The sequence below is a fragment of the Uloborus diversus genome, chromosome 1 (genome assembly GCF_026930045.1).
Source record: "Uloborus diversus isolate 005 chromosome 1, Udiv.v.3.1, whole genome shotgun sequence".
In the NCBI taxonomy this organism is placed as follows: Eukaryota; Metazoa; Arthropoda; class Arachnida; order Araneae; family Uloboridae; genus Uloborus; species Uloborus diversus.
In genome coordinates, this window is record NC_072731.1 from 259,764,370 (window position 1) to 259,790,060 (window position 25,691).

The 25,691-nt window shown below is 33.9% G+C and overlaps 1 protein-coding gene across 1 annotated transcript in view; it reads right to left on the reverse strand.

Moving 5' to 3' along the window:
* LOC129227095 (uncharacterized) overlaps positions 1-25,463 on the reverse strand; it is a 126,224-nt gene extending 100,761 nt beyond the window's left edge. Inside the window, exon 1 of the mRNA XM_054861714.1 lies at positions 25,291-25,463. Within this exon, the coding sequence (XP_054717689.1) occupies positions 25,291-25,378 (88 nt within the window). The 5' untranslated portion in view covers positions 25,379-25,463. The remainder of the gene's footprint in view (positions 1-25,290) is intronic.
* Positions 25,464-25,691: the final 228 nt, after the last annotated feature.

Consider the following 25,691-nt stretch of genomic DNA (forward strand, 5'->3'; position numbering starts at 1 on the left):
TTATTTGTGCAGCTGATTTTAATCTAGTTACATAGAAGTTGAATTCTTGATTACAATTTCAATTTGTATGAATGAGTCTATGTTATTTTTTATTTATTATTTTTTTGATAATAGTAACCAAATTTCCCCATGTTTATGCATGTGTGCAAATGAAAACCGGATTGGCAAAATTTTAACCATCCTGTTCAAAACCCTCGATTCCGAAAGTGTCCAAAACTATTTTTTGAGAAACTATATTTTGTGAGAAAATATCCAAAACAGAACAAAATGTGTCAAAACTATTTTTTGGACTATTTAATACATTTATTCAATGTGGATATTCAAGTATAAATATATAACTTATTTATGCAGCTGATTTAAATCTAGTTATGTAGAAATTAAATTCTTCAATAAAAATTTCAATTTGTATGCAGGCGTTTTTTTCTTCATTAACCAAATTTTTCCACATTTATGCATATGTGCAAAAGAAAGTGTTCAAAATATAGTTCAATAATTGACTTAAATGCAATAAATTACAAATTTTTGTAGTTACAGAATGTATTATATTAAAAATATGAAGTAAAAAAAGAATAGCACAAGAGTTTTATAATTAAGTGTTTAATCATCAATTTCTTGTTCTTTAATCTATGATTAAAAAAGTAATTTTTATTAAAACATTACATAAAAATTATTTGCAAAACCATTAAAAAAATTAAACTTTTTTTTTCACCTTAATATTTATTGCACATTTAATGGCATTCCTTTGAGTTATAAATAAATGGAACTGAAATTAGTTGTCTTGGTAGTGTTGTGTATTTCTTTTCATAACTCTACTAACTGTTACATAAGGAAGTTTTTATGTACTAGTTACTGGCATTTCTTTTAGTAAAATATTTTTTAAATGAACATTTGGAGAAAAATATTATTGAATACTCATTAATTAAACTTCATTAATATCTATATCTATGTATTGCGAATATTGCATCAAAACAAATTGATTATATTACACCCCTTTAGTTTTGGGCAGTTTAAGACAGTTTCGGACACTTTTGGACAGTTTTAGACAGTTTTGGACGGTAAAAACCACCTGTCCTGTCCTAAACCAGTTTTGGACAGTCCAAAACCCAACCCTGCATTCAAGCTATGTAAAATTAAGAGCATACAGGTAGGGTAAAGGTCTCTGCGAATCCTGCTGTAAATATTGAGGTTGGTGTTGAGGGGGGTTGACACAAATACACACGCACAGATAATCCGCACCTCATTAATTTTATACTTTTAACAGATAATCTGTCGATTACATGCAGGAAAATACGGTACAATCTGATTTTTTTTTTTAATTTTAATCACGTACGTACAAAAAAAGGGGAAAATAAATAAAAAGTTTCAAATTATTGTCTTCTGAAAAAAGTGAGGGGGCCCGGGCCCCCTCTGTTCCCTCCCACGAGCCGCCACTGACACGAGGTATTACAGCTCCTAACCTAAGTATGATGAAAAATAGAGACGTACCGAGTACTCGGTAACTACTCGGTACTCGTCCAAATTCTGATCCGATAATCGGCCAATACCGAGTAGTTGCAAAAAATTGAATATTGTCCAAGACAGATCTAAAATTTATTAAAAAAAAAAAAAAAAAAAGAGCAAGCATTATATTCTGCAATCATTTACAATTAAAATTTATAAGTCAAATTTAAATTTTGAGAATAAGGAAGTTTGTAATGATTCAATGGAATAAATCTTTATTTTAGTGTCCCCAAAGTTAATAAAACTTATTTATTAAAAATTATGCAAAAAAAGGTAAGTATAGAAAATATGGAATTTGTATATCAAAAATAGATTATAATTAGTTATAAAAAATATAAAAATACCTTTGCTTAAAAAATAGAAGGAAAAAAACAACGTTAAAAGCACCAGTGTAGGAACACTGCAGGCACTTGCTTTGGGGTTACAAGGAATTCCCTTTTAAATGCACAAAATGGGAGCTCGTAAATTTAAAAGCATCCGACAAAAGTTTTTTTGTCGAATGTCTTTACATTCTTCAGTTCACATATTATGCACTGAAAAAGACGTTCCTTGTATCGGGGGGGGGGGAGAGAAACACCTGTCCGCAGTGTTCCTGTACATTTGTTTTATCTGCTTTTAAAAAATTATTTATGTTTGGCGGACTAGAACTGTAATTGATTGGTATGCAGTGAAACCCCTCCTAACGGACACCCCTCTTATGCGGACAATTTTTAATTCCCCAGTTCCAATGCAAATAACATTATTAAACCCCTGTTCTGCGGACACCTCTCTATTGCGGACAAAAAAAAAAAATTGTTCTGTTAGTGTCCGTATTAGAGGGATTTTACTGTAATTTGTTTTAATTCCAACTTGATTAATCATATCTTTTATGTATTTAATTTTAATTTTAAATTTTTTTTTTTTTTTTGTAAAATTTTTGACAAACAAAATTGTTTATATATTGCGTAATTAAATTTCAGCAGGAATTTAGTTTTGAAAACTATTATATGGACCAAGGAATTCTATACTACTATTCCAATAAGTTCAAAATTCATTACATGTGTGTCGGTGGTGCTTCTTAAATTATAATTGGTACTTGGTAACTCGGCCAAGTACTCGGTAACTCGGTACTCGGCCCAGTAGTGAAATGCCGAGTACTCGTACTCGGCAACTCGGCCAAAGTGCTACTCGATACGTCTCTAATGAAAAATAATCTCAGTTTGTAAACAGCTCAGCTCTTCCCGTTTCCTAAGAACTGCTTTCACGAAGATGCGGAATTCAATAAGCAGATTCCATTCATGGCCCTATTACCCTCAAGGACTGGCGAAGTGTGCTGTCCTTCTGCTGAGTCAATCAATCACATAACCTAAAATGGAAACTGAATTCAAGAGAAAATATGTTACTTATTCTTCAATAGATCTTCATCGTAATAATTTAAGAAGACTCGATCATCTCTTCCTCTATTAATTCCATGACTTTTCAAAGACTTTTTCATGACCTTGTTACATGAAGAGTTATTTAATATCAAATTTGACATTTTTAAAGAAATTGTGCCTTTACTTTGACGGGAATGCCTTCTGTGACAAATTTTACACTTGGGTACGACAGGATTCGAAAATATGATATTTTCGAAAATATCGAAAATATCCGATATTTCGATAAGTATCGCATATTTTGATACATATCCGATATTTTCAATCAGCCCAAACTCAAGTCTGCAAAATAGTAAATGCATCTTCAAAACACTCTTTATTTTCTTATATTGTTATTACAATATGTGGACTTAAAATTAAGGTTTCTTTTATTTATATCTAACATTTCATTTGACATTTTAATCAATTTTAATCGACTTAATTTAGCATTAGCTGTTTTATTCATTTTTCTTCTGTTAGCTAGTTTTTTACACACTTATAATATGATTGAGAAATAAAAAATATGTATTAGTTGGTACGCAGTCATAGGACATTTTCTTGTTTTTCTGACCAACGTTTAATATTAAATTAAGCACTTTTAATCGGAATTAAAATTGTTACATTAATAATAATTTTATCAATATAAAATAAAAAAGAAATACTATTTTACTTTGTTATATTAATGATGTATTATCACATCTTAAAAACTTAGTACATAATTTTTTGGTTATTTTCAAAAAAAAAATGAACAATAATACTATGATTAATATAATTTTTATACTGGAAATACCGCGGTTGAAAAAAAAAAAAATATCAAAAATATCAAAATAGCGTGATATTATCAACAAAAAAAAAAAAAAAAAAAAAAAATCGGATATATATCGTGATATATACCATGATATATATCGGCAAACCCTGGTAGGGTTCAAAAATATCATAATATTTTGGAAAATATCCGATATTTTGATATATATCAGATATTTTGATATCTATCCGATATTTTCAATCGGCACAAATTAGAGTTTTCAATATAGTAAATGCACCCTCAAATCCCACCCTTTTTCTTATATTGTTATTTTAATATTTGGACTTAAAATTGAGGTTTCTTTTATTATTTATATCTAACATTTCATTTGACATTTTAATCAATTTTAATGGGTTTAATTTAGTATTATCTGTGTTGCCCATTTTTGTTCTGTTAGCTAGTGTTACACAGTTACATGATTCAGAAATATAAAATATGCGTTAGTCGGTGCACAGTCAAAAGACATTTTCTTTTTTCTGATCAGTGTTTAATATTTAACTAAGCACTTTTAATATGAATTAAAATTGGTACATTACTAATAATTTTGTGAATATAAAATAAAAAAAAGGAATATTATATTAATTTGTTATATTAATGATGTATTAATGCATCATAAAAATATAGTACATTAGTTTTTGGTTATTTTCAATAATAAAGGACAATAATTATGATTAATACAATTTTTATATTGGAAATACCGTAGTTGAAAAAATAAATATCGAAAATATCAAAATATCACGATATTTTGAAAACAAATATCTGATATATATCATGATATATATATCGATTGATATATATCGGCGAATCCTGATTTTGACCTTGACAGTTCTTTAAGCAGGAGGAAAATAACGACGTGGGGAGCTCTACAACCTCCCCCCGCCCCCCAATGCACATACAAAAGAAACAAACTAAACAGCTTCGAAACGGGGGAGGAGGGAACACATCAAAATCGCCCCTATCGTCAAATTTTATTCAAACCACTCAACCTTAAAGCTCCGGAAAAGGAATAAAGAAAACTCGTGCGAAGCGGTGCAGATCGATCGATTTTTGACCCCCCCCCCCCTCCCCACCCCTTGCTTTATATCACTTCTCTGGGCAACTGTCTGCCCTCCCCTTCGCGGAACCGTTATGTCCATGAACTTGATGTCAGCTGCACGCGAAAGGGCAACTAGACGAACGACCCCGTACCCCATGCGGATTGACGGGAGCCCTTTTCAACAAGGCCAGATATGAACTAGTATGTTGTGGCCATTACGAAACTTTCTTCTATATTTTTCTTTTTTTTCCTGATCCCTCCCCATGCTTGATGAGGAAGCAATATTCCCAACAAAAACAAAATTTCACATGAAAAAACTTGACGACCATCCCAATGTCTGAATTATTGCAAAAGCAAAGCAAAAAGCGAAAAATGAAAGTTATTTTAAAAGCCTTGCTTAAATTAATTACAAATATTTTATTTATTAACAAACATAAGATGGCAACAGTCAAAATTTTTAAATCATTGAGATAATATTTCCGATCATTTCCATACAATTAAAATCACGAGAAATACGCGACGACAATCTATTACGATTTATCTTTCTTATTGTTGTATTAATAAAACTTTTTATTCGAAAAAAAAAATAAATCAACACCTCTTGGAGCGATTGGCGTCCAAATTGAACCAAAGCCTGTTCACATATGGATTCATATATATTCCAAATTTCAACCAGAACGCAGCATTACTTCTTGAGATAGGGCACTCACAATGGAAAAAAAGAACGGGTGATTGCGCTACCCCCCTTTTAGCTGTTGACACCAAAATAAAATCAGCTCTTATACCCACTAACGGCTACTTGCCGATAAATTTTTCTTTTATTCCGTTCATTATTTCTTGAGATACAGCAGTCACAATTGACGACAAAAAACGTTCTATAGCTCAACCCCCGTTTGAGTTATTGACACCAAAATTGAATCAGCACCTGTTCCTGTTAATGGCAACATATGGACGAAATTTTGTTTGATTCCGCCAGTTACTTCCTGAGGAATAGCAAGCACGCGTAACTCAAAAAACGTCCCATTGCTCCACCCACCTTGGAGGGATTCGCGCCAAAAACCAATGGGCACAAGTTCACATAGCGGCACATATGTGTACCAAATTTCGTTCGATTTCATGCGGTAGTTTGTGCTGTAGAGCGGCCACAAAAAACTGGTCACACACAGACGTGACACACACACATACACACACACAGACAGACAGACATTTTCCAAAAATAGTCGAAATGGACTCAGCACACCTCAAAACGTTCGAATCCGTCAAAATTCGAAATTCGAAAATTTGCACGAATCCAATACTTTCTTCTATATATTAGATATAGAAGAAAGTAAAAATAAAAGCTAGATATCACGAATGATTTCTTAACCCTTTTATTAGTCAAATTCCTTTAAACATAGAAATAACAGATTTTTTTTTTTTTTTTTAAATACCAAGCACTTTTCATAATGCACTCAAAGGGACAAAATAACCTATCTGGGTCAGAAAGGACAGTTGAAGAGTTCCTGTAGTTTTCGAAAATTGCAAGAAAATGACACCACAAACGAAGAAAAGTGCGGCTCAAGTCATGAAGAGAATTTCTTATCATTATCTAGCTTTCAATCATAACTTTGAGTCTTGAAAGATGCATATTTTTACTTTCTTCTATATCTAATATATAGAAGAAAGTATTGGATTCGTGCAAATTTTCGAATTTCGAATTTTGACGGATTCGAACGTTTTGAGGTGTGCTGAGTCCATTTCGACCATTTTTGGAAAATGTCTGTCTGTGTGTGTGTATGTATGTGTGTGTGTGTGTGTGTGTGTGTGTATGTATGTGTGTCACGTCTGTGTGTGACCAGTTTTTTGTGGCCGCTCTACAACAAAAACTACCGCATGAAATCGAACGAAATTTAGTACACATATGTGCCCCTATGTGAACTTGTGCCCATTAGTTTTTGGCGCGAATTCCTCCAAGGGGGGTGGAGCAATGGGACGTTTTTCGAGTTACGCGTGCTTGCTATTCCTCAGGAAGTTACTGGCGGAATCAAACAAAATTTGGTCCATATGTTGGTATTAACAGGAACAGGTGCTGATTCAATTTTGGTGTCAATAACTCAAACGGGGGTTGAGCTATAGAACGTTTTTTGTCGTCAATTGTGACTGCTGTATCTCAAGAAATAATGAACGGAATGAAAGAAAAATTTATCGGCAAGTAGCCCTTAGTGGGTATAAGAACTGATTTTATTTTTGTGTCAACAGCTAAAAAGGAGGTAGCGCAATCACCCGTTCTTTTTTTCCATTGTGAGTGCCCTATCTCAAGAAGTAATGCTACGTTCTGGTTGAAATTTGGAATATATGTGAATCCATATGTAAACAGGCTTTGGTTCTATTTTGACGCCGATCGCTCCAAGAGGTGTTGATTTTTTTTTTTTTTTTTTGCGAATAAAAATATTTTTATTAATGCAACAATAAGAAAGATAAATCGTAATAGATTGTCGTCTGCGTATTTCTCGTGATTTTAATTGTATGGAAATGATCGGAAATATTATCTCAATGATTTAAAATTTTTTAACTGTTGCCATCTTATGTTTGTTAACAAATAAAATATTTGTAATTCATTCAAGCAAGGCTTTTAAAATAACTTTCAATTTTCGCTCTTTGCTTTGCTTTTGCAATAATTCAGACATTGGGATAGTCGTCAAGTTTTTGCATGTGTCATTTTGTTTTTGTTGGGAATATTGCTTCCTCGTCAAGCATGGGGAGGGATCAGAAAAAAAAAAGAAAAATATAGAAGAAAGTTTCGTGATGGCCACAACATACTAGTTCTTATTGGGAGAAAGTTTGGTTTGAAATGAGTAGAACCGCACTTTTCTTCGTTTGTGGTGTCATTTTCTTGCAATTTTCGAAAACTACAGGAGTTCTTAAATTGTCCTTTCTGACCCAGAAAAGTTATTTTGTCCTTTTGTGTGCATTATGAAAAGTGCTTAATATTTTTCAAAAAATTCTGTTATTTTATTATTTTTAGTGTGAATGTATTTCATAAATAGCATAATTTTACCCTCACGAAACTTCACCTTATTTTTACATACAAATGCTCGGTACTAAAAGGGGAAAAAAACCTATATACGTATCTAAAACTCTAAGCAGTTAGCACTAAAATTTAATATTTATTCCTCTCTAGGATTTATGCATTTTGCCCAGGATTAGTGCTCAAGGCTAATTTCATGCTTGCTTCAGAAAAGCTTTTTCATTATTATTGCTTTTAAAATTACTGTTGCAAGCCAACAAAATTTGTGACAATGGGTTTTATATTTAAACATTTAATAGGGAAATGACATGAAATTTGCTGTTTTCCATCCTAACTGAAATAATTATTTTATTTTAGAATTTTAATTTTTCAGCGCTAAGTTGTACCTTCAGATTAAGCAATTCATTTAGTGAAATCCCGAAGTCTTTAAGTGCTCTAGTTACAGAGATGTAAGCAAAACCAGGCCTCAGATTTCTCCGTGACAATAAGGCCAATTTTAATAAAAGTGCTTAAGAAAAGGTTTGAAACGTTCATTATTGCTCTATGCAAGATAAATAAATCACATAATAATTTGTTTAAAAAATAAAATAAATGATCTCTTTTTTCTTCTTTAAACTGTCATTTTAGTTCTATTTTCTGCATGATAGCTTATCATTTAGTGATTTTTGAAAGGGACTTTAAGAAATCATTGGGTCATAAAAGGTTTGAAACAAATTAGACAATGTGTCCGAATTAGAGAGAAAAATGCTTAAATAACATGGTTATTGGCATTGTTAACAACATTAAAATGCACAAAAAACAATAAGAATTGCAGAAACGTGTTTGAAAACTCATGTTTCGATGCGAAGGCATGATCTTACGGACCAAAAGGTGTCCTGCAAAAGCGCAGCAGTAACTAAAACTTCCCATTAGAATAACACAACAGTCCTTAAAAATCACCATTAAATGCAGCAGTCCCTAAAACTCCCCTCCCCTCATTAGAACCAATTCAACAGTTCCTAAAAAACTAGATCAATATTAAAACGTTAGAATAACGACAATGTTAAAAATCTTTCCAACAAATGATAAAACATTAAATGTACGCTTTTTTTTTTGCATTGCATTAACGATTTTGTTTACATTATGAGATAAACTAAATTCAGGACTTCCATTTTGAACTATATTCAACTTTATTTCAACAAAATAGATACAAAATTTGGAAATTTCGAGGTTATAATATTGTGCCCGTACTTATTATTAACTCATAATAGACAGTTTAGTATTTTACTGCCGTAATAATAGGCAGTACTATATTAAACATGAAGATCGTTCAGAAACGTAACTTAAAACGATGAAAAAGTTAAGTCCTAAGTCCCCCCTTTCTCCCCGCAGCTGAGTCCTTGGATTTAACCCTACAGTAGACCCTCGTTTTACGCGGGGGTTACGTTACTCGGAAATGCCGCGTAAATCAAAACCACGTAAATTAAGACTTAATATTAGTATATTCAATAAATTACAGCCCATCAGCCAGGGCTAAAGCAAAAATTCGTGTTAAAATAAAGCTTAAATTCCGTAGATTTAAAAAAAAAAAAACTTAATTCTAGTGATGACGAATTGTATAATAAGTTAAATGCGTACTTACATTGATTTCTATGCACAACATGTATAAAGGAAACACAAATTAATTTAGTGTTTATGAAAAAGAACTGGTTATGATAGTTTTTTGGCAGCCAAGAATTTTTCTCTGTAGTTCAGTGCAGAGCATTAATGCATCCATGATCATTTCCATGATTGAATCTTCCTTCACTAACAAATCAGAAAGATTATTTCTATTGTCAAGGAATGGCTAAAACTTTTCAATGTTAACGTTTTTGGTTGTGCGTCACCGACTTCGGTATCCTCGTTGGTTTTGGCCTCCTTTGTCACTCCTAAAAGCTCTTCTTCCAGAGAGTTGTGAACTGTGTGAGTTTGATAACTTTACTTCTGGAAAGAGCTCTGGAACCAATCGCATAAAATGTCTCCAGTGGCCTAGCTCGATTATTAGCAGGCCAAAATGTAGTTTATTACGTGTAATCTGAAATCTTTAGGAGTTTTGATTCATGGGTGCAAGTTTGGTGATGTGTTCAAGACGGAAAATATTTTTAGCCTCCCCCCCCCCCGCCCGCATGCGGGCTTAAGAAAAAATTTGTATGTATAAATGTTGCAGATATTAACAATGCCAGTTTTGGAATCTGTTTGATTTAAATTTTAAGCCTTAAAATTGTAATATTTAAGTGTTTTGACATCATAATTCTAAAAAATCTAAAATCCGGCAATAAAGGGGGGGGGGAGGTCTGGGGGCTCTCCCCCAGAAATTTTTTCAAATTGAAGTCCAAAAAACGCTGTGGTAGGCCATTTTGGTAAAGTTCAGGGAAAGGAGGGGTTCAGGGACTCTTACATCAATTATTTCAAACTGATAGTCCCAAAATCACAATATTGGGCAACCTTCAAAAAATATTAAAAAAAGAGGGGGGGGGGGTGACGCTATGGGCTTTCCAGAAATCGAAGATTTAAAAACAAAATTGTAATTTAAATTTCATAACGTTTATACTCTTTTTGAATGCACTATTGAAGGGATGGAGTTCAGCAACCCCTCCTTCGGCAATATTTCGAAATTGAAGTTTCAAAAACGCAATTTTAGACGATGTTGGATAATGTAAGGGATAAAAGCGTTTGCAGCACCCCACCATTAGTTTTTTGCCGATCCTAAACATTTTTGTTGTAACAATAAAATTGCTTAGGACATAAGATTTTCACTTTTGCATCATAAATCAGTTCTGATTCGAAAGTCTACCCAAGGTAGCGCCAACAAACTAGCAAAGAAGGAAAGGTGGGGGAAGGGTAAGACCGACTAATGATAATGAACTGTCATCATTCCCCCACAGTCTTCATTTGAAAAAGAATTCTTTAATAGGATAACAGGTGGTGAAATTAGCAATAAAAAATCGCTTCAGTGAAGTAGATGTATTTTTTAAACAAGGTACCCTTTCCAACATTCATTAATTAAAAAAAGAAATAGGGGAACTGAATCCTAACTCCAGGCAGGGTTCCCGAATCACATCCCTCTTAAGGCACTCAAATATAGCCTAAAGTGGCGCTTTAAATATTTCAGCATCAAAGAATTTTCGGAAGAGAACTCCCGAACCCCTTCCTCTGAGTTCACCACAAATGTCCTAAATTTCAATTTTAAAGCCTTCAGTTTCTAAATTGTTTTGTAGGAATAGGACCCCTCTTACCTATAAACATGATTTATGACCGCCTAAAAATTTTAATACTTGTATTTTGGAAACTTTTTGAAAAAATCTTCCCACACCCTTCCCCCTTAAGTCATCCAAAGATAGCCCAAACCAAAGCTCTTAAAATTTTAGAAACTAAAATATTTCAGGCTGGGGGTGCGGAATAACCCCCCCCCCTCTCATTGTGTTTAATAAACGCAGTGTAAATTTTTGTTCAAGATTTATTTTTCTATTGAGAGAGCAACTCCCTTCCACACATCGCCAAAGACAACCCAAAGTTTTAAGACTTCAATTTCGAAAATGTTTCGAGAAAGACCCCTGAATTCTCTAACTCTTAACTCACTCAAAAATAGCCAAAATAGCATTTCAATACTTCGGGGGGGAGAGACCCCCCCCGAACTCTTTCCTCTAAGTTCACTAAATTTTACTTAAATTTGCGGTTTCCCCTTTTCATCACCGAAGATTTTAGAATTTAAATTCTAAAACGTATTGAGAGAAAGCCTTCGAATTCCCTCTTCTTAAGTCTTCCAAAGATTACCTAAAGCCGAGTTCTGAATACTTCAGCTTTGAATATTTTTTGGGAAAGGAGAACCCCGAACCCCAAGACGGTCCAAAGTTGCGCTTTTAAGACTCCAGTTTCGGAATTTCGCCTAAAGAGAGGCCTCCCTCTTAACATTGCCAAAGACAGCCTAAAAGATTTAAGACTTCAATTACAAACTCGCAAATTCGGAGAGGGTCGCAAATGCCCTTTAACTTAAGTCATTTAAGTATAGCCTCAAATAGTTTTTAATACATCAGCTACAAAACATTTTCATGTTAAAACACCAAAACCATCTCTCATAAATTCAGCAAAGATTGCCTAAATTAGTATTTTTAAAACTCCAATCTTCGATTCTTTTTTAAAACCCACTTTTACATCATCAGAGACAGCCTAAAACTTTTTGACTTTTAAATTTTTAAGAGTTTTTGCAGTGGAGAAATATCGAACCACTCCTAGCTTCAAAAATATTTTCAATTCAGTTTTTCGATATTTTATACTGTAACCCGTGAGTAACCCCCCCCCCCCCCCCCCCCCCCCCCCCCCCCCGCCTTAGATTGTTCAGGATATCAACGTTTTAAGACCTCAGTATCGTGGGTAAATTTGCGGACAGATTACCCTCTTTGCAAGAGCAGCGTTTTTTCGCAAACTCGTGCTGCTATTATTTTTCTTCTTTCCTTTCTCTCTCCCCCCCTTCCCCCACCCGTATTTCCATTCTAGCGAGTGTTCGATTCAATGACATTAGAATTTAGTGATTCCTCAAGTCTGTCAAAAATGCAGGAACGGTTTGCCCATCGGTGTTTCCAACCAGCTTGAATTCCCCCCCCCCCCCGATTATTTCCAAAATTCCCATTTTCATTAAAATCTTCAAAATCCTTGATAGTTTCTGTTTTACCTGGTATGTGGACGCCCTTTACTGTGGCGAAAATATTTCATCTTGTCAGCAATCACTTTCAATCGGTGATGCAGATTCAACTTTTAAGACATTTTAAGAGCGTACATAATTTTCATTTATGCGTGTAAAGTTTGCAAAAAAAAAACACAAATGAAAAAAAAACGAAAGGATGATCGAAAATAGCATGAGAAAAGGCTAAATTTTCAATTAGAGCCGATTGCTTCGAAAAATCAGGGAGAATAGCGAGCAACTCGTCGGTTTGCAATGCAGTGAGTTGGAAATAACAAAGCTATACCTAAAAAAAGTCAAACGGCGCGAGCCGAAAAGCCACTCCTCCAAAAGCACGTTGCAAACAAAACAAGCACATGGCGGAAAACCGAGAGAATGTCGATGTAAATTCGTGGTTATGGAATGGTCCAGTAATATTAAAGCATATTTTTCAAACACTCAATTTTTCTTTTTTCATTAAAAATTAAAAGAAAGTCATTGAATTTCTTTCCGTCCCGACCTCCGTCTCGGAAATTTTGTCAAGACGGAAATCCGTCCTGAGACGGAAGGTCTTGCACCCATGTTTTGATTTTTAAAGAGGAGAAAATTTTACCTTTTCGCATTGCCGCATCCACGTAAAACCGAAACCCATCCGCGTAAAGTAAAATAAAGGTGCCAAATCTTAAACCGCGTAAAATAAACCCGCGTAAAACGAAGGTCTACTGTATTGCCGATCCAAATATATGATAGTGTATGAATAGTTATAGACTACTAGCAAAAATACCCGGCGTTGCCTGGGTCAGTAATAATTATGAGAAAAAATCGTTACTTGCTTTTGTTTTCTGTTTTAAGTGAAAGAATTTAAAACACATCTTTTTGACGGGATTAAAAATCGAGTTTCTTCCTTACCCATAAAAGTAAAATAGCAATAAGTATAAAGAACAAAATAGTATTGATTTAGAAACGAAAGCACTATATTTAAGCATATACAAATTTCCAAAACATGAAATTAATCTTCTCATGTTTAAAAAGATTAATCTGGTGATACTTTTTTTTTTAACATGGAGTCTAAAACCTTCTCTGTATGGCTAATGAAGTACGAAGTAGTTATAAAAAAGTAGCTGCGCTCGTAATCCCCTTATACTTGCTTTAGTTATTTCGGGAAATTTCAATTATTGTGGCTCTTGGTGCGATTTTACCGAATTTGCGAAAGTCGTTTTGGGGTACCTTCGATGATGCTCCCCCCTCCTTTCCTTACTTTGTAAAACAATATGATATTAATTTTCGTTACAGGGATATCGTCGCCAGATGCTGAGATATTTTTGGTCACCATAAAATGGCGCTTAAACAGTTTCATCCGAAATGTTTCCAAAATAAGTAGTAAAATCTGGTGATTGTTTGAAATTGTGCAAAAAGGAAAATTAATGGAAGTTTTTGTGCTGTTTATGGATTTGCCTAATTTAGTTGCTGGATTATTTAACACAGTAAAAAAAGTCTTTTGAAAATTCTTTGATTTGCGATATTTTGTTTACATGGTGAACATGGTTGTTTACATGAAATTTGGAACAGGTGCCATCTTCATCAGAAAAATCAGAGCTTTCGATGGAGATATAATGTTAATATGTGCAAGTATTTTTTCATCTCAATATTAGAGAATTTATACAAAAATTGTGTTTTATTGCCCCCCTAAGGGGGTTTTGCCCCCCATAACGGAACGAAAACTACCCTATGTGTTATTCTGATGCATAAGCTATATTATTGTAAAGTTTCATCAAAATCCGTTCAGTAGTTTTTGCGTGAAAGAGTAACAAACATCCATACATCCATACATCCATACAGACAAACTTTCGCATATATAATAGTAGTAAGATTATGGCGAACTCTGATCTCTCGAATTTTTAATAAATGCTACAATAAAATGCTAATGCTATTAAAAATTTAAGGGGGTCCGAAACACAAAAATCGTCAAATTTTGAAAAAATTTTTTATCATTTAAAAAACTACTCCGTTTTTTCTACTTAAAAGGACGTTTGAATCGTGTTTCTATCTTTATTAGAACAAAAGATATAATTCTTTTTGTTGACCGCACCTAACTAATGTGTATTGAACTTTAAAACTTGAAACGCGTTTTTCTCCATGATGCAATTTTTCCCGATTTCTTGCATTCAAACTCTTATAAGTCAGGAACCAATGAAGATAAAATAATGAAATTTGGAGCATGTCTTTTTCAAACAGTTTACTTTAATTTTTAATCGGCGATTTTGAAAAAAAAAAACGTTTACTAAAAAAATATGATTTTTTTTTTAAAAGTATCTTTTAATTTTTCGAAATTTTTCTTCAAATATTTTTATTTTCTTATTGAATCAATATTTTTAAAATCGCCGAACAAAAATTAAAGCTTAGATATTTGTGCATACTTTTTTGAAAACAAAATTGAAAATCGACCAGCAATATTTTGAGTTATAGCAATTTAAAACAACCCCATTTAAAAAAAAATTAAATTTAAATAAATTTTTTTTTTATATTTATGTTGTGATTTTGCTTATTAATTAAATGGTGAATCAGTGTAAAAAAATTCAAAACTCTGAAATATATCATAAAAAAATTTCAAAATGTGTCTCGGACCCCCTTAACATACTTTTCATAACAGTCAACGTGACATCATATTGTGATTCATTTAAAGCCCACATCTTCTTTCATCGAGAACGTGATCCGTACAGTTTTGTTCCCTACGTACGGATCAGAGAGAGAGAGAAGTGATCCAACATACTTTTCCACTAAATTTGTTTTCCCCGAGTTCAACGAGAGGCTAAAAATAGCATCAAAAATCCTCATAACGCTGCTCCGAATTTCATTACTGTCGAATATGAGAAATACCGATTATTTGCAGATAACCTTGAAAAAACCGTACATGCGATTCCAGCGTTTTAGTTAGGGAATGACAGTAATTTTTCTTCGTGTTTATTGAATTTATCACTTTTATTCTTTTGAAATTACATCAACGTTGCAAACGATCTACTTCAAAGGAAAAATGGAATGTTTTACCACTTTGGCTAATTTCTTAATGGGGTTGTTTCCGTCAGTCAAAAGTAGTACTGAAATTGATAGAATAAGCAAAAAAATAAAATAAAATAAAATAAATACAGTCGAGTCCCGACTTACGCGAGGGATGAGCCCGTTCCAAGACCATTCGCGTAAGTTGAAATTTCGCGTTGTGGAAAAGAGTATGTGTAAAAACTTTTATAAACATACCCATACGATTAAAGACACTTGTAAACACCACCTCAAACTGTTAAAAACCATTTATTAACTATACATTACTGTTTCTTAAACAAAAAAAAAATTTGAATTTTTATTTATTGTATTTTTAAAAAAAAAAACGTTTTATTTAACATAAAAAACTGCTACGATGCACAAAATCAATGAACAATGGGAAAGAAAGACGTAAAATAAACCACTACGGTACGTATATTATGTAGTAAGAAAAACAAATGCACTATAGTTGTTGAAACTTTCTCTTTTTCCTTCTATCTTCACAAACTTTAAATGAAACAGCGCTCTTAGGTGTCATTATATTTCATCAACTTTCCCATATAGAATGAAAAAAATAAATGGAAAATGGGGAGTAGTTATTTGTATAAGCGATGGTTAGACTAGTACGGTGTGGGAACTTCCGCTTTCAGCGATTCCAAAGGGATGAAGGTCCATTCACGAAAATACCATGATTCCATGATTTTTCATGTTGCGGGTGAAGAATTCGCGTCAGGAATAAAATTCTTTACAGAGGAAAAAATCGCGTTATAGCCATTTCGCGTAAGTCGGATCGCGTTGTAGCGGGAGTCGGTTGTATAACGTCACAAATGATGCACTTTGCCAATCTTTCTACCGCGATTCCACGTTATGATAATCAAGAAGCGAATTAAACATTCTATTCTATTCAATTCAAGAGTCACAACTGACTTCAACTGTATTTATGTCGAGGACTGCATACTATGTGCCTTGCCTCTATTATTTTATATACCGATAGATGGCAGCACCATCACCGGATCGAACAGTTAGTGAGAATTTTGAACTAGCCCAGGAGCTAATAGCTACCTAGTACTAGCACCCCCAGAGGTATCGTTTCACTTGGAGGACATTGAGACCACGAGCATATTTAACGTCGCCCAGTCCCCATTAATGACGACGGTGGGTCTTCGACCAGCGAGGATCGAACCCGAGGCCCTCCGGTCCCGAGTCCAATGCCTTACCGATCAGGCTACCACGGCCCTTAAACATTGCGCTCTACGCTTGCTATCAACCCTATCGTTGCCAATACACGTGAGTAAAGATGCGAATTAAATATTGTGCTCTGTGAATGGCAACACAGAATGGCATTTCGTCACTTGTGATGTCATCGGCAAGAAATGTAAACAATGAAAGCGCATCGATTTAAGTAATTTTTTAAAAATATTAAACTTAAAGAAATTATTTAAAAAATAGTTGGATCCCATGTTTTTAAGCGTGTTCTTTCAGAAAAAAATACTTTTAAAATCTTGAAAACGACCCCATTCACCGCAAGAAGGCGTATTCAAGATCCAGAAGTGCGAATTATCATTTTAAGCTACAATACAGTGTGCCCACTAAAGTTCCTTGTCGCCCTCTTAATTTCGGAACGGCTGCAGCAATCTTAATAAACGTGGTTTCTAGATACAGAAAAACCCCTCCTAACGGACACCCCTTAAAGGCGGACAATTTTTAATTCCCCAGTTCCAATGCAAATAACATTATTAAACCCCTGTCCTGCGGACACCTCTCTATTGCGGTCAAAAAATTTGTCCCGTTAGTGTCCGCATTAGAGGGATTTTACTGTATATAGTAAATCGGATATGCACTATCGAATGGGACAGCTCACAGCGCCACCTGGCGGAAAATTGCGGAGTTAGAAGATCTATCTCGAATACGTATTGAGATAGAGTAAAAAAGTGATTTACAAAGTATACTCTGCAAAGGCAAAACAGGATTGTTCCAACAATAATAATGATAATAACAATTATGAAAAGTAGTTTTCGAGTAGACTTTGATGGCGTGTCTTGTAGGTTTCGCCATCAGTGCATTTGTAAATGTAAATTATTGTAAATGTATACGAATATTTGAAAATCTTTCGTTTCAATTTTGTTCGATTTCATGCAGTAGTTTTTGCTCTAGGGTCTAAAGCAGCCACAAAAAAATGAATAAATAAATAAATAAATAATAAAATAAATTTAATTAAATAAATAAATGAATAAATAAAATAATAATAATTTCTATTTTGAATTCAAATTTGTTTTTGGAAATCACGTGTGTATGTGTAGGATACGGGCGCAACCGCCCAGGAGGAGCGGATTCCGGTGAACAGAGCAGCATGTGCAGCGGCCGGTCGACGGTGGTGCAGCAGAGGCCCCGGTCCAAAAATCAAAGGATGAACGCCATTCAAAGGTCAAGTGAAAACAATTAACAATTCGTAATTGCTTAAAAAAATTTAAAAGAGAGAGAAAGAGAGATTTTCGAAAAATGGCGAAAATAGACCAAGCACACCTCAAAACGAGTAAATCCGTCAAAATTCGAAATTTTTTAAAAATTCAATTTTTTTTTCATACCATTTTAGATTTTGAAGAAAGTAAAAAGAACATTCGTTCACCAAGCCGGTAATGTAATACATTCATGTTCCTCTCCTCCCCGGAACAGCATATGCAACCGATCCTGCTTGTAATTCTGGATCTTTATTCGGGTTTCCTTTTTCTATTTGCGATCTATTGTGCGAGAGAGTTTTCGTAGCGGAGAGCTTTTAAAATTGCCCTGCTTAGGCGAGGATGGATGTTGGGCAGGAGCGAAATGAAAACAGGGAGCCCTTTTGAGGGTTTGTAGAACTACAATAGGAGGGAGGAGGCAATTTGAAAACATACTATTGGGAAGAACGTGTTAGGGGCTGTGCACATATAACGTTATCATTTTAGGGGGGGGGAGGGGGTAAAGCCAAATGATATCGTATGATATCGAGAGGGGGAGGGGGGGGTTTTAAGTTTGATAACGTTATCACTTTTTTAAATTTTCGTATAATATTGCAATTTTCGTATTTTTCGTGCAATATTCGCGAGTTTATTTCTAATTTAAGGCACAAAACACATACAGTAACGATTGATTGAAATAACACCAGAAATATCACACCTGCACTCCAGAGCCAAATCCTCCTCCCCCACGGTTATTCCGAGAATCACCTGACAATCAATCACCTGAAAGAATTATCCGCAACGTTAACCAGTCAAGATGTTGTCTTTCTGTCAGTTGATGATAAATGTAGGGTACCAATTGGCATTACAGCTGCTAAAAATCAAAGCCCATTGATAATGCACTTAGACTATCGTGTTCGACTTCCAGACCATGATTTTGTGAAAGCAGCTAGACACAAACTAATACCAAGTGTTTATGCCGGACTAGTAATTAAAGATGGTAAACCATGCGATCCGACAAGAGTATCATATTCCGGTCCAACTTATATAGCGATTCGCTCTGCTAAACACGATTCTTCAACTGCTGAAACTCATGCATTTGACTTAGACAATGTGATGACTCTGCCAGAATTTTCAAAATTAGTTCGAAGGGAAGATTCTACTGTAAAACCAGTATTAATCATCACAAGTGATGGTGGCCCCGACGAAAATCCTCGGTATGAAAAAGTACAGCTTGCCGCAATTGAGACTTTTAAAAAGTTTGATTTGGATGCCGTATTCCTAGCCACAAATGCCCCTGGTCGTTCGGCCTACAATGCAGTAGAGAGGCGAATGGCACCCCTTAGCCGCCAACTCTCAGGTTTAGTTTTGCCACATGATCACTTCGGAAATCACTTGGATTCGAGTGGTAAGACTGTTGATGTCGAGAAAGAGAAGAAAAACTTCGAAGCAGCTGCAAATGTGCTCTCTGAAGTATGGAATTCAACAGTAATTGATGACTACCCTGTAGTAGCAAAGTATCAGGCACCTGGAAGTGAACGTATAAGTTCAGAAGTTTGTCAGAGTTGGAAAAGAACACATATGAGATGTTCCACATATTTGTGTCAAATAGTAAAATGTGACGATCGATCGTGCTGTACACCAAAACGATCAAATATTGGTTCAATCTTAAAGAACCATTTCTTGCCAGTTCCTGTTCCAGTCAGTGAGGGATTGACCATTCAAAAGGGAGGAGCATATCTTCCTTTGTGTGCCGCGCAATTGATGCAGGATGCTGCCAAGCTGAAGCAGACATCTTCAAATGTTAGTGAAATTGCATATGATTTGTTCTTGCCATCAATAAACGACGAAATCTTGAAAAAACGCATTTGTGTGAAGTGTGATATATATCATTGCACCTTAAAGGCTTTAAAAGATCATTCAAAAGTATGCGGAAAAGCCATGATCATTGAGAAAATGAAACCAAAGCGTATTGCTGCTCGCAGGCGGACAGAACTTTTGGCTTGTTTTAGGGATGATGATGATCTACAGTGGATTGATAAAGATGAGTGTGATTGCAGTGCAGATTTGAAAAGTGATCTTCCAAACATTTCAGACGAGATACCTATAATAGAACTAATGGAACCAACATGGGAAGAATTGTGACATTATTTCATTATTCATCACTGTATTCCACTTAATTTTTGTTCATTTTTCCTTATCTTAATTATTGTAAATTCTTAAATTTCCTTTTTTAAATGTCAATTTATACGTGATAAAATAATTATAACAAATACATTTTTTAATTTATCACATATTAGTCGTAATATTAAAATTATTCTATTTTTAATACCTTTGTTAATTATACCTCGATTTTATAAAAACATTACTGATAATTATGGTATTGATATTGACTGTACACAAATAATTTTATAAATTAATGGGTGGGATATAGAATTAAAAACTTAATTTTTTTTGTACCTGATAACGATATCATAGAGTGAGGGGGGGGGGTCGTGTAATGATAACGTTTTGATATCGTAGGGGAGGGGGGGGGGGGTCAAAAATATGTGAAAAATTGATAACGTTATATGTGCACAGCCCCTTATCAGCCTGTTTTACCCTCTCTCATTGATGAAAAAAATCTGCTACTTTTCAACTGATCAACCGTGTCTTTGCTTGGGCTCTTTTTTTCTCTGGTTCGAATGTGGAATAAGGTTAGAGTGGGGGCGAATGGGGTAGTTCATTAAAATGAGGGGGGGGGGGGGGGAGCCGACGTCTCAAACATGATTTGTACCATTTTCGGGAAAATGGCCCCAATTCTTTTTATCTGTCTCCATTTAAATTATAGTAGGTTTTTGCACGCAGACGATCACTAAATCTCTTGTTGACACGTAACTCTGTGACATTGGTTAAAACGATCATTTATTTTTCCCCTCAAGACGGGACATTTGACAATTTTGGACCTTGCATGTACATTAAAATAAAGTAGCATATTTTCAGTTATGATTTTTTTAATCCACGTAAAAATAATGTCTACAATAAAAAACATAATGGTTTTCTTAAAGCCTATTCGTCCTATTTGTAAAAGTCTTCGCAAAGATACATTACGTAAATTATTAGATGATCTGTATTTTTTTTAAATATATAAACAAAAATATCTGTTGGTCATTTTGATTTTTAAAATTGAAATATACATCAGAATTGTGATTCATTTGTAGGTACTACTGCAAAATACTTCCTATGCTCAGAATACTTGATTTTAATTTCACTTTTATTTATGTACTAGTGGTACCCGCCCGGCTTTGCCCGTAATAGAAAATTAAAAGGTATTTTGGTTCGCCAGCATATTTACAAATAATGTATGGTGAATTTTCTCGCCAGTTGGCTTGTACCCATGTTACGGTTCCACGTTATGATAATTTCGTATCTCGCCAATTCGCTTGTGCCCATGTTACGGTTCCACGTTATGATGATTTTGTAATTTACTCGTCCATCTTATGATATTTTTGTTCTTAAAATTGGAATAAAAAAAAGAACCACATCGAATTTTCGAAAAATCGCTTCGAGGTGCACACCCGCATTCTACAAACTAACTATGTGCCAAATTTCATGAAAATCGGCCGAACGGTCTAGGCGCTATGCGCGTCACAAAGATCCAGACATCCAGACATTCTACAGACATCCTCCGGACAGAGAGACTTTCAGCTTTATTATTAGTAATATAATAAAGATAAAGATTTATCGTAGAAAGCTATAATTATGAGGAAATTGATTTACAAGATTTTATTATAGGCTATTTATAATTATGTCTTAACTCTTACAGTAAATAATTTCTTTGATCATTCATTTGTGCAAAGGTCTATTTATTAAATTAATGGTACTTTTTTTTAGTAGTTATAGATTTTCAAACAATATTCCCCTATAGAATGCTCATTAATGAGGAAATGAAATTACGAGATTTTACTTTTGATTATTTAATTAATCATCAAGTAATTAGGTTCAAATGTGAATATTAAACATTCATTAACAATTAATTCATTAAAAATAAACCCGGTTTAAACCAGAAAAACCTGGTTTAAACCGAGGTTTCTTTCTTTTTGTTTCTTTTTTACTTTCTTTTACAAAAAAGGAAGTATTGTGTTCGCGAAAAAAATTTCACTCAAAAATCGACCTTAATTTCCATTTTACTCACCTCCGAATGAAATTGGGGAATTTTTTCGACTTGACCACAAGTTGGATAAGAACGTATAGACACGCGAAATATCCATTTTCACGATTGCCGAGTTAATTACAACGAGATTTCTCGTGACGTCTTTATGTACGTATGTATGTGCGTATGTGTGTATGTATCTCGCATAACTCAAGAACGGTTTGTCCTAGAAAGTTGCAATTTGGTACGTAGATTCCTAGTGAGGTCTAGTTGTGCACCTCCCTTTTTGATTGCATTTGGGTGTTTTCTAAAGGGATCTTTTGCCCTTTTTTGGGGGGGGGGGGATCACTGTTAATGTCGGTGTTCACTTGAGTGGTGTTATAATTTGGCGGACACTTGACGATGTATCGCCACTGTTTTTTTCGCCAAGTTTTGTCGCCAACTTGGCGACAAATTTGGCGTTTTTTTTTTTTTTTAATCTGATTTCAATTTGGCCACTGTTGGTGATGTCTAGAGAGTAAACTCTTGAATCACATTAAAATTGCCAGTAATGGGGAAATGACATTAAATTGGAGTAAAAGGAAGTCATGTGATGCACACATCAGCTCGTTTAAAAAAAAAAAAAAAAAAAAAAAAAAGTTTTTTTTTTTTTTTCCAACCCTGCTAGTTGGCCCGAATTTTATGAAAATTGGCCGAACGGACTGGGCGTTCTGCGCGTAACAGACATTCATAGAGATCCCGGGAGATATCCAGACTTGTTATAAAATTTTACCCGTATATCTTCGGAATCTCATCAAACTCTAAAATTATTATAACAGATACAAATTTCATGTTTCGTTTGAACATTGAATTTGCATTTGTTCCTATTTCCTAAGAAATATTAGTTTTTTTTTTTTTTTTGTGAAAATGAACAAACATGAAACATTTAATATTAAAAATATATATATTGGTCCGCACTTTGACGACGATTGCTAAATGCTTTGAAAGCAAAAATTTAATTTCTGTTGAAAAAGCAAAAGGATAGCGCATTTCAACAAGTCTACGCGTTATAAACATAAAAAAGAAACAAAAGCAAAAAGAGAAAAATTCCGAAATCTGCAAAAGATACAAATAAGAGAAGTTTGAAATATAGGAATAATTCAAAATACAGGACACTATGGGATAGGGCCCATTCCCCAGTTTTCTGAAAAATGAAAACAGGACGTCTAAAACTCCAGCTGACTACTAAAACAAAAGTAACATTAGCTATGAAAAATAATTCATTTTGCAATTGCTTCGGTCTCAAACAAAAGCATTTTTCAAGTAGCAGTACCGACAAATGAACACTAACTGTCATTCGTAATCTAATCAAATGAGATTAAGAGGGAAAGAAAGGTTTATTTCTTAATCGGCTGATTAGATGGAAAAATAACAGCTTTATCAGAAACATTTAATTTTATCGAAATAGTCAATAAGTACTTGGAAGTATTATTAGGCAACTCATTACTGTTGAATGGGATTTTGATGTTAATTCTTCCAAGTGAGCATCAACGCCTAAAGAAAGAAAAAAAGAAAAAGGACAAAACAATTTCGTTTTTGAAAAATATTTCAGCTAATTGTTCCGCTTTGTAAAATAGAAAATTTAAACATAATAGTTGAGAATGAGAAAGGAAAATTATATACATTATGTAATGTTACAATTTTTGGTCATTATATTGTGGAACAGTTATAAAAAGCATTATTAATCAAAATAACAAAATGCTACTGTTACGTTTACGCTGCGTTTGATATTGCGAGAGAAATTTTGCACTGAAATTCCCTATTTCTCTACTAAAGTAATTAAATAAATGAAACTTAAGTCAAAGGGAAGAAAAAACCAAATTTAACAATTTGTATGCAGCAACAACACAGTAACTTAAAAAATACCATGCGGCTAAAAACATTAGTCAAGAAAAATACTTGTAGTACAAGTCCTATTTTCGAAGGTTTAAAAACTTTATATCTTCCATAAATATTTTCTTTTTCCAAAACTGTTCATCCTCTACTACAGTAAGCTTCAAACTTTGCCGACTTACAAAAACCTTCTTAGAACAAGAGTTTCATCAGGGAAACCTTTCCCACTTTTCGAAAAGAACATTTTAAAATATTCCCCCCCCCCCCCCCCCCCGAGCGTTATCTCGTCAAACGTTTCTGAGCATCACCCCAAAAAAGAAAAATACCACATAAAAAACCAACCTTTCTTAAAATTTCAGTGGCGCATTCTACGCCATGACACCCCCCCCCCCCCCGAAAATATTTAACGTAGGCAAGTATATAAGGTGTGCTATTAAAATTAAAAAGAATTTTCGTACAAACTTTAAAAATAAAATTAATATAATTTATTCGAAAAAAAAAGAAAGAAAGAATACTATTCGAGTACACTGCGGCAGAGGTGCACTAAATGCACAAGTGCAAAAATTTGCAATTTATAATAAAATGTTTGTACATTAAAATTTTTCTTACATACAAATTTGAGCACTTGGATTAATAATGTGATTCAGGTGGTCGCGTGGTTTATGGCGAGCCTGATTTATTTATGCAAATAGGTGAAAACAAAACTGAAAATAATTTTAGCATTTTTTAAAAAAATTCGATGAATAAAAGATTTATCCAGTTCTTACAAGAAGAAACAAAGTACTACTGATTGCCTATTGCCCGAAAACAAAGACGGAACTTCTAGTAAACATATACTGTTTCTGTTTCTAAAAACTATAGATCCCAATGCAAGATGCTTTCGGTATTTCTCTATTGTAATCACACTGAGCTCCCAAATTTTAATATTACATACTAAATTAGAAAAACTTTCATTGAATAGAAAAGAAAACAGTCATTGGAGATTGGACTTGTTTATGGGGTAAAAAATCGAACACATTATCTTTTGAAGCAATCAGAAATAATCGCACGTTCTAACGTTTCTAATATAAAAATACATTTGTGATAAAAGATCAAAATAGTCACGCTAACAGTTTGGTGCTTTTTTTTTATTTCAGTAGCAGACGATCGTTCTCAAATATTTTCTTATTGCTTTGTAAATTATCGTCTGGTCTTACGACAGCAGACGAACGTTCCAAAATAATTCTATTCTTAATAAATTATCGTCTGCTTTGAAAAACAAAATAGAAAAAAAAAAATCAAAATCAAATATAAATGGAATTATAGTTCTTTAAACATAAATCCATCATGGAACAATACTGTATTTTTTAAATAGCATGGAGAATGGTATTGATTAGATATCGAATACAGGAAAAATAGACTTACCTTTACCGAAAGTGAAATGTTCAGATAGGATGAAAACACCGAAACTGAATAGCCAGATGAAAGAAAGTGTTAATTTTCCACTATCCATGACTACAACCACATGATGCTTTAAAAACCTTCTCTTCCTGCAATCTCATGTTGACACTGATGTTTATCCTCTGCTTCTTTTCACCATCCAAATCGTTTCCATTCGAAGTAAGAGAATATTCGGAATATATCCGGGCACTTTGTGCTCCGTGGGGAAAAATGGAAATAATAAAAAAACCCTCATCTACGGTATCGCCATCTGTTAGGGTGCTTTAGAACTTTTAGCTGATTTTTGTGTTATGCAATTTTTCAGGTAAGCGGTACATTTTCATTTTTATAGCGGATAGTAAACCACCTTCTTTACTATGCTAAGG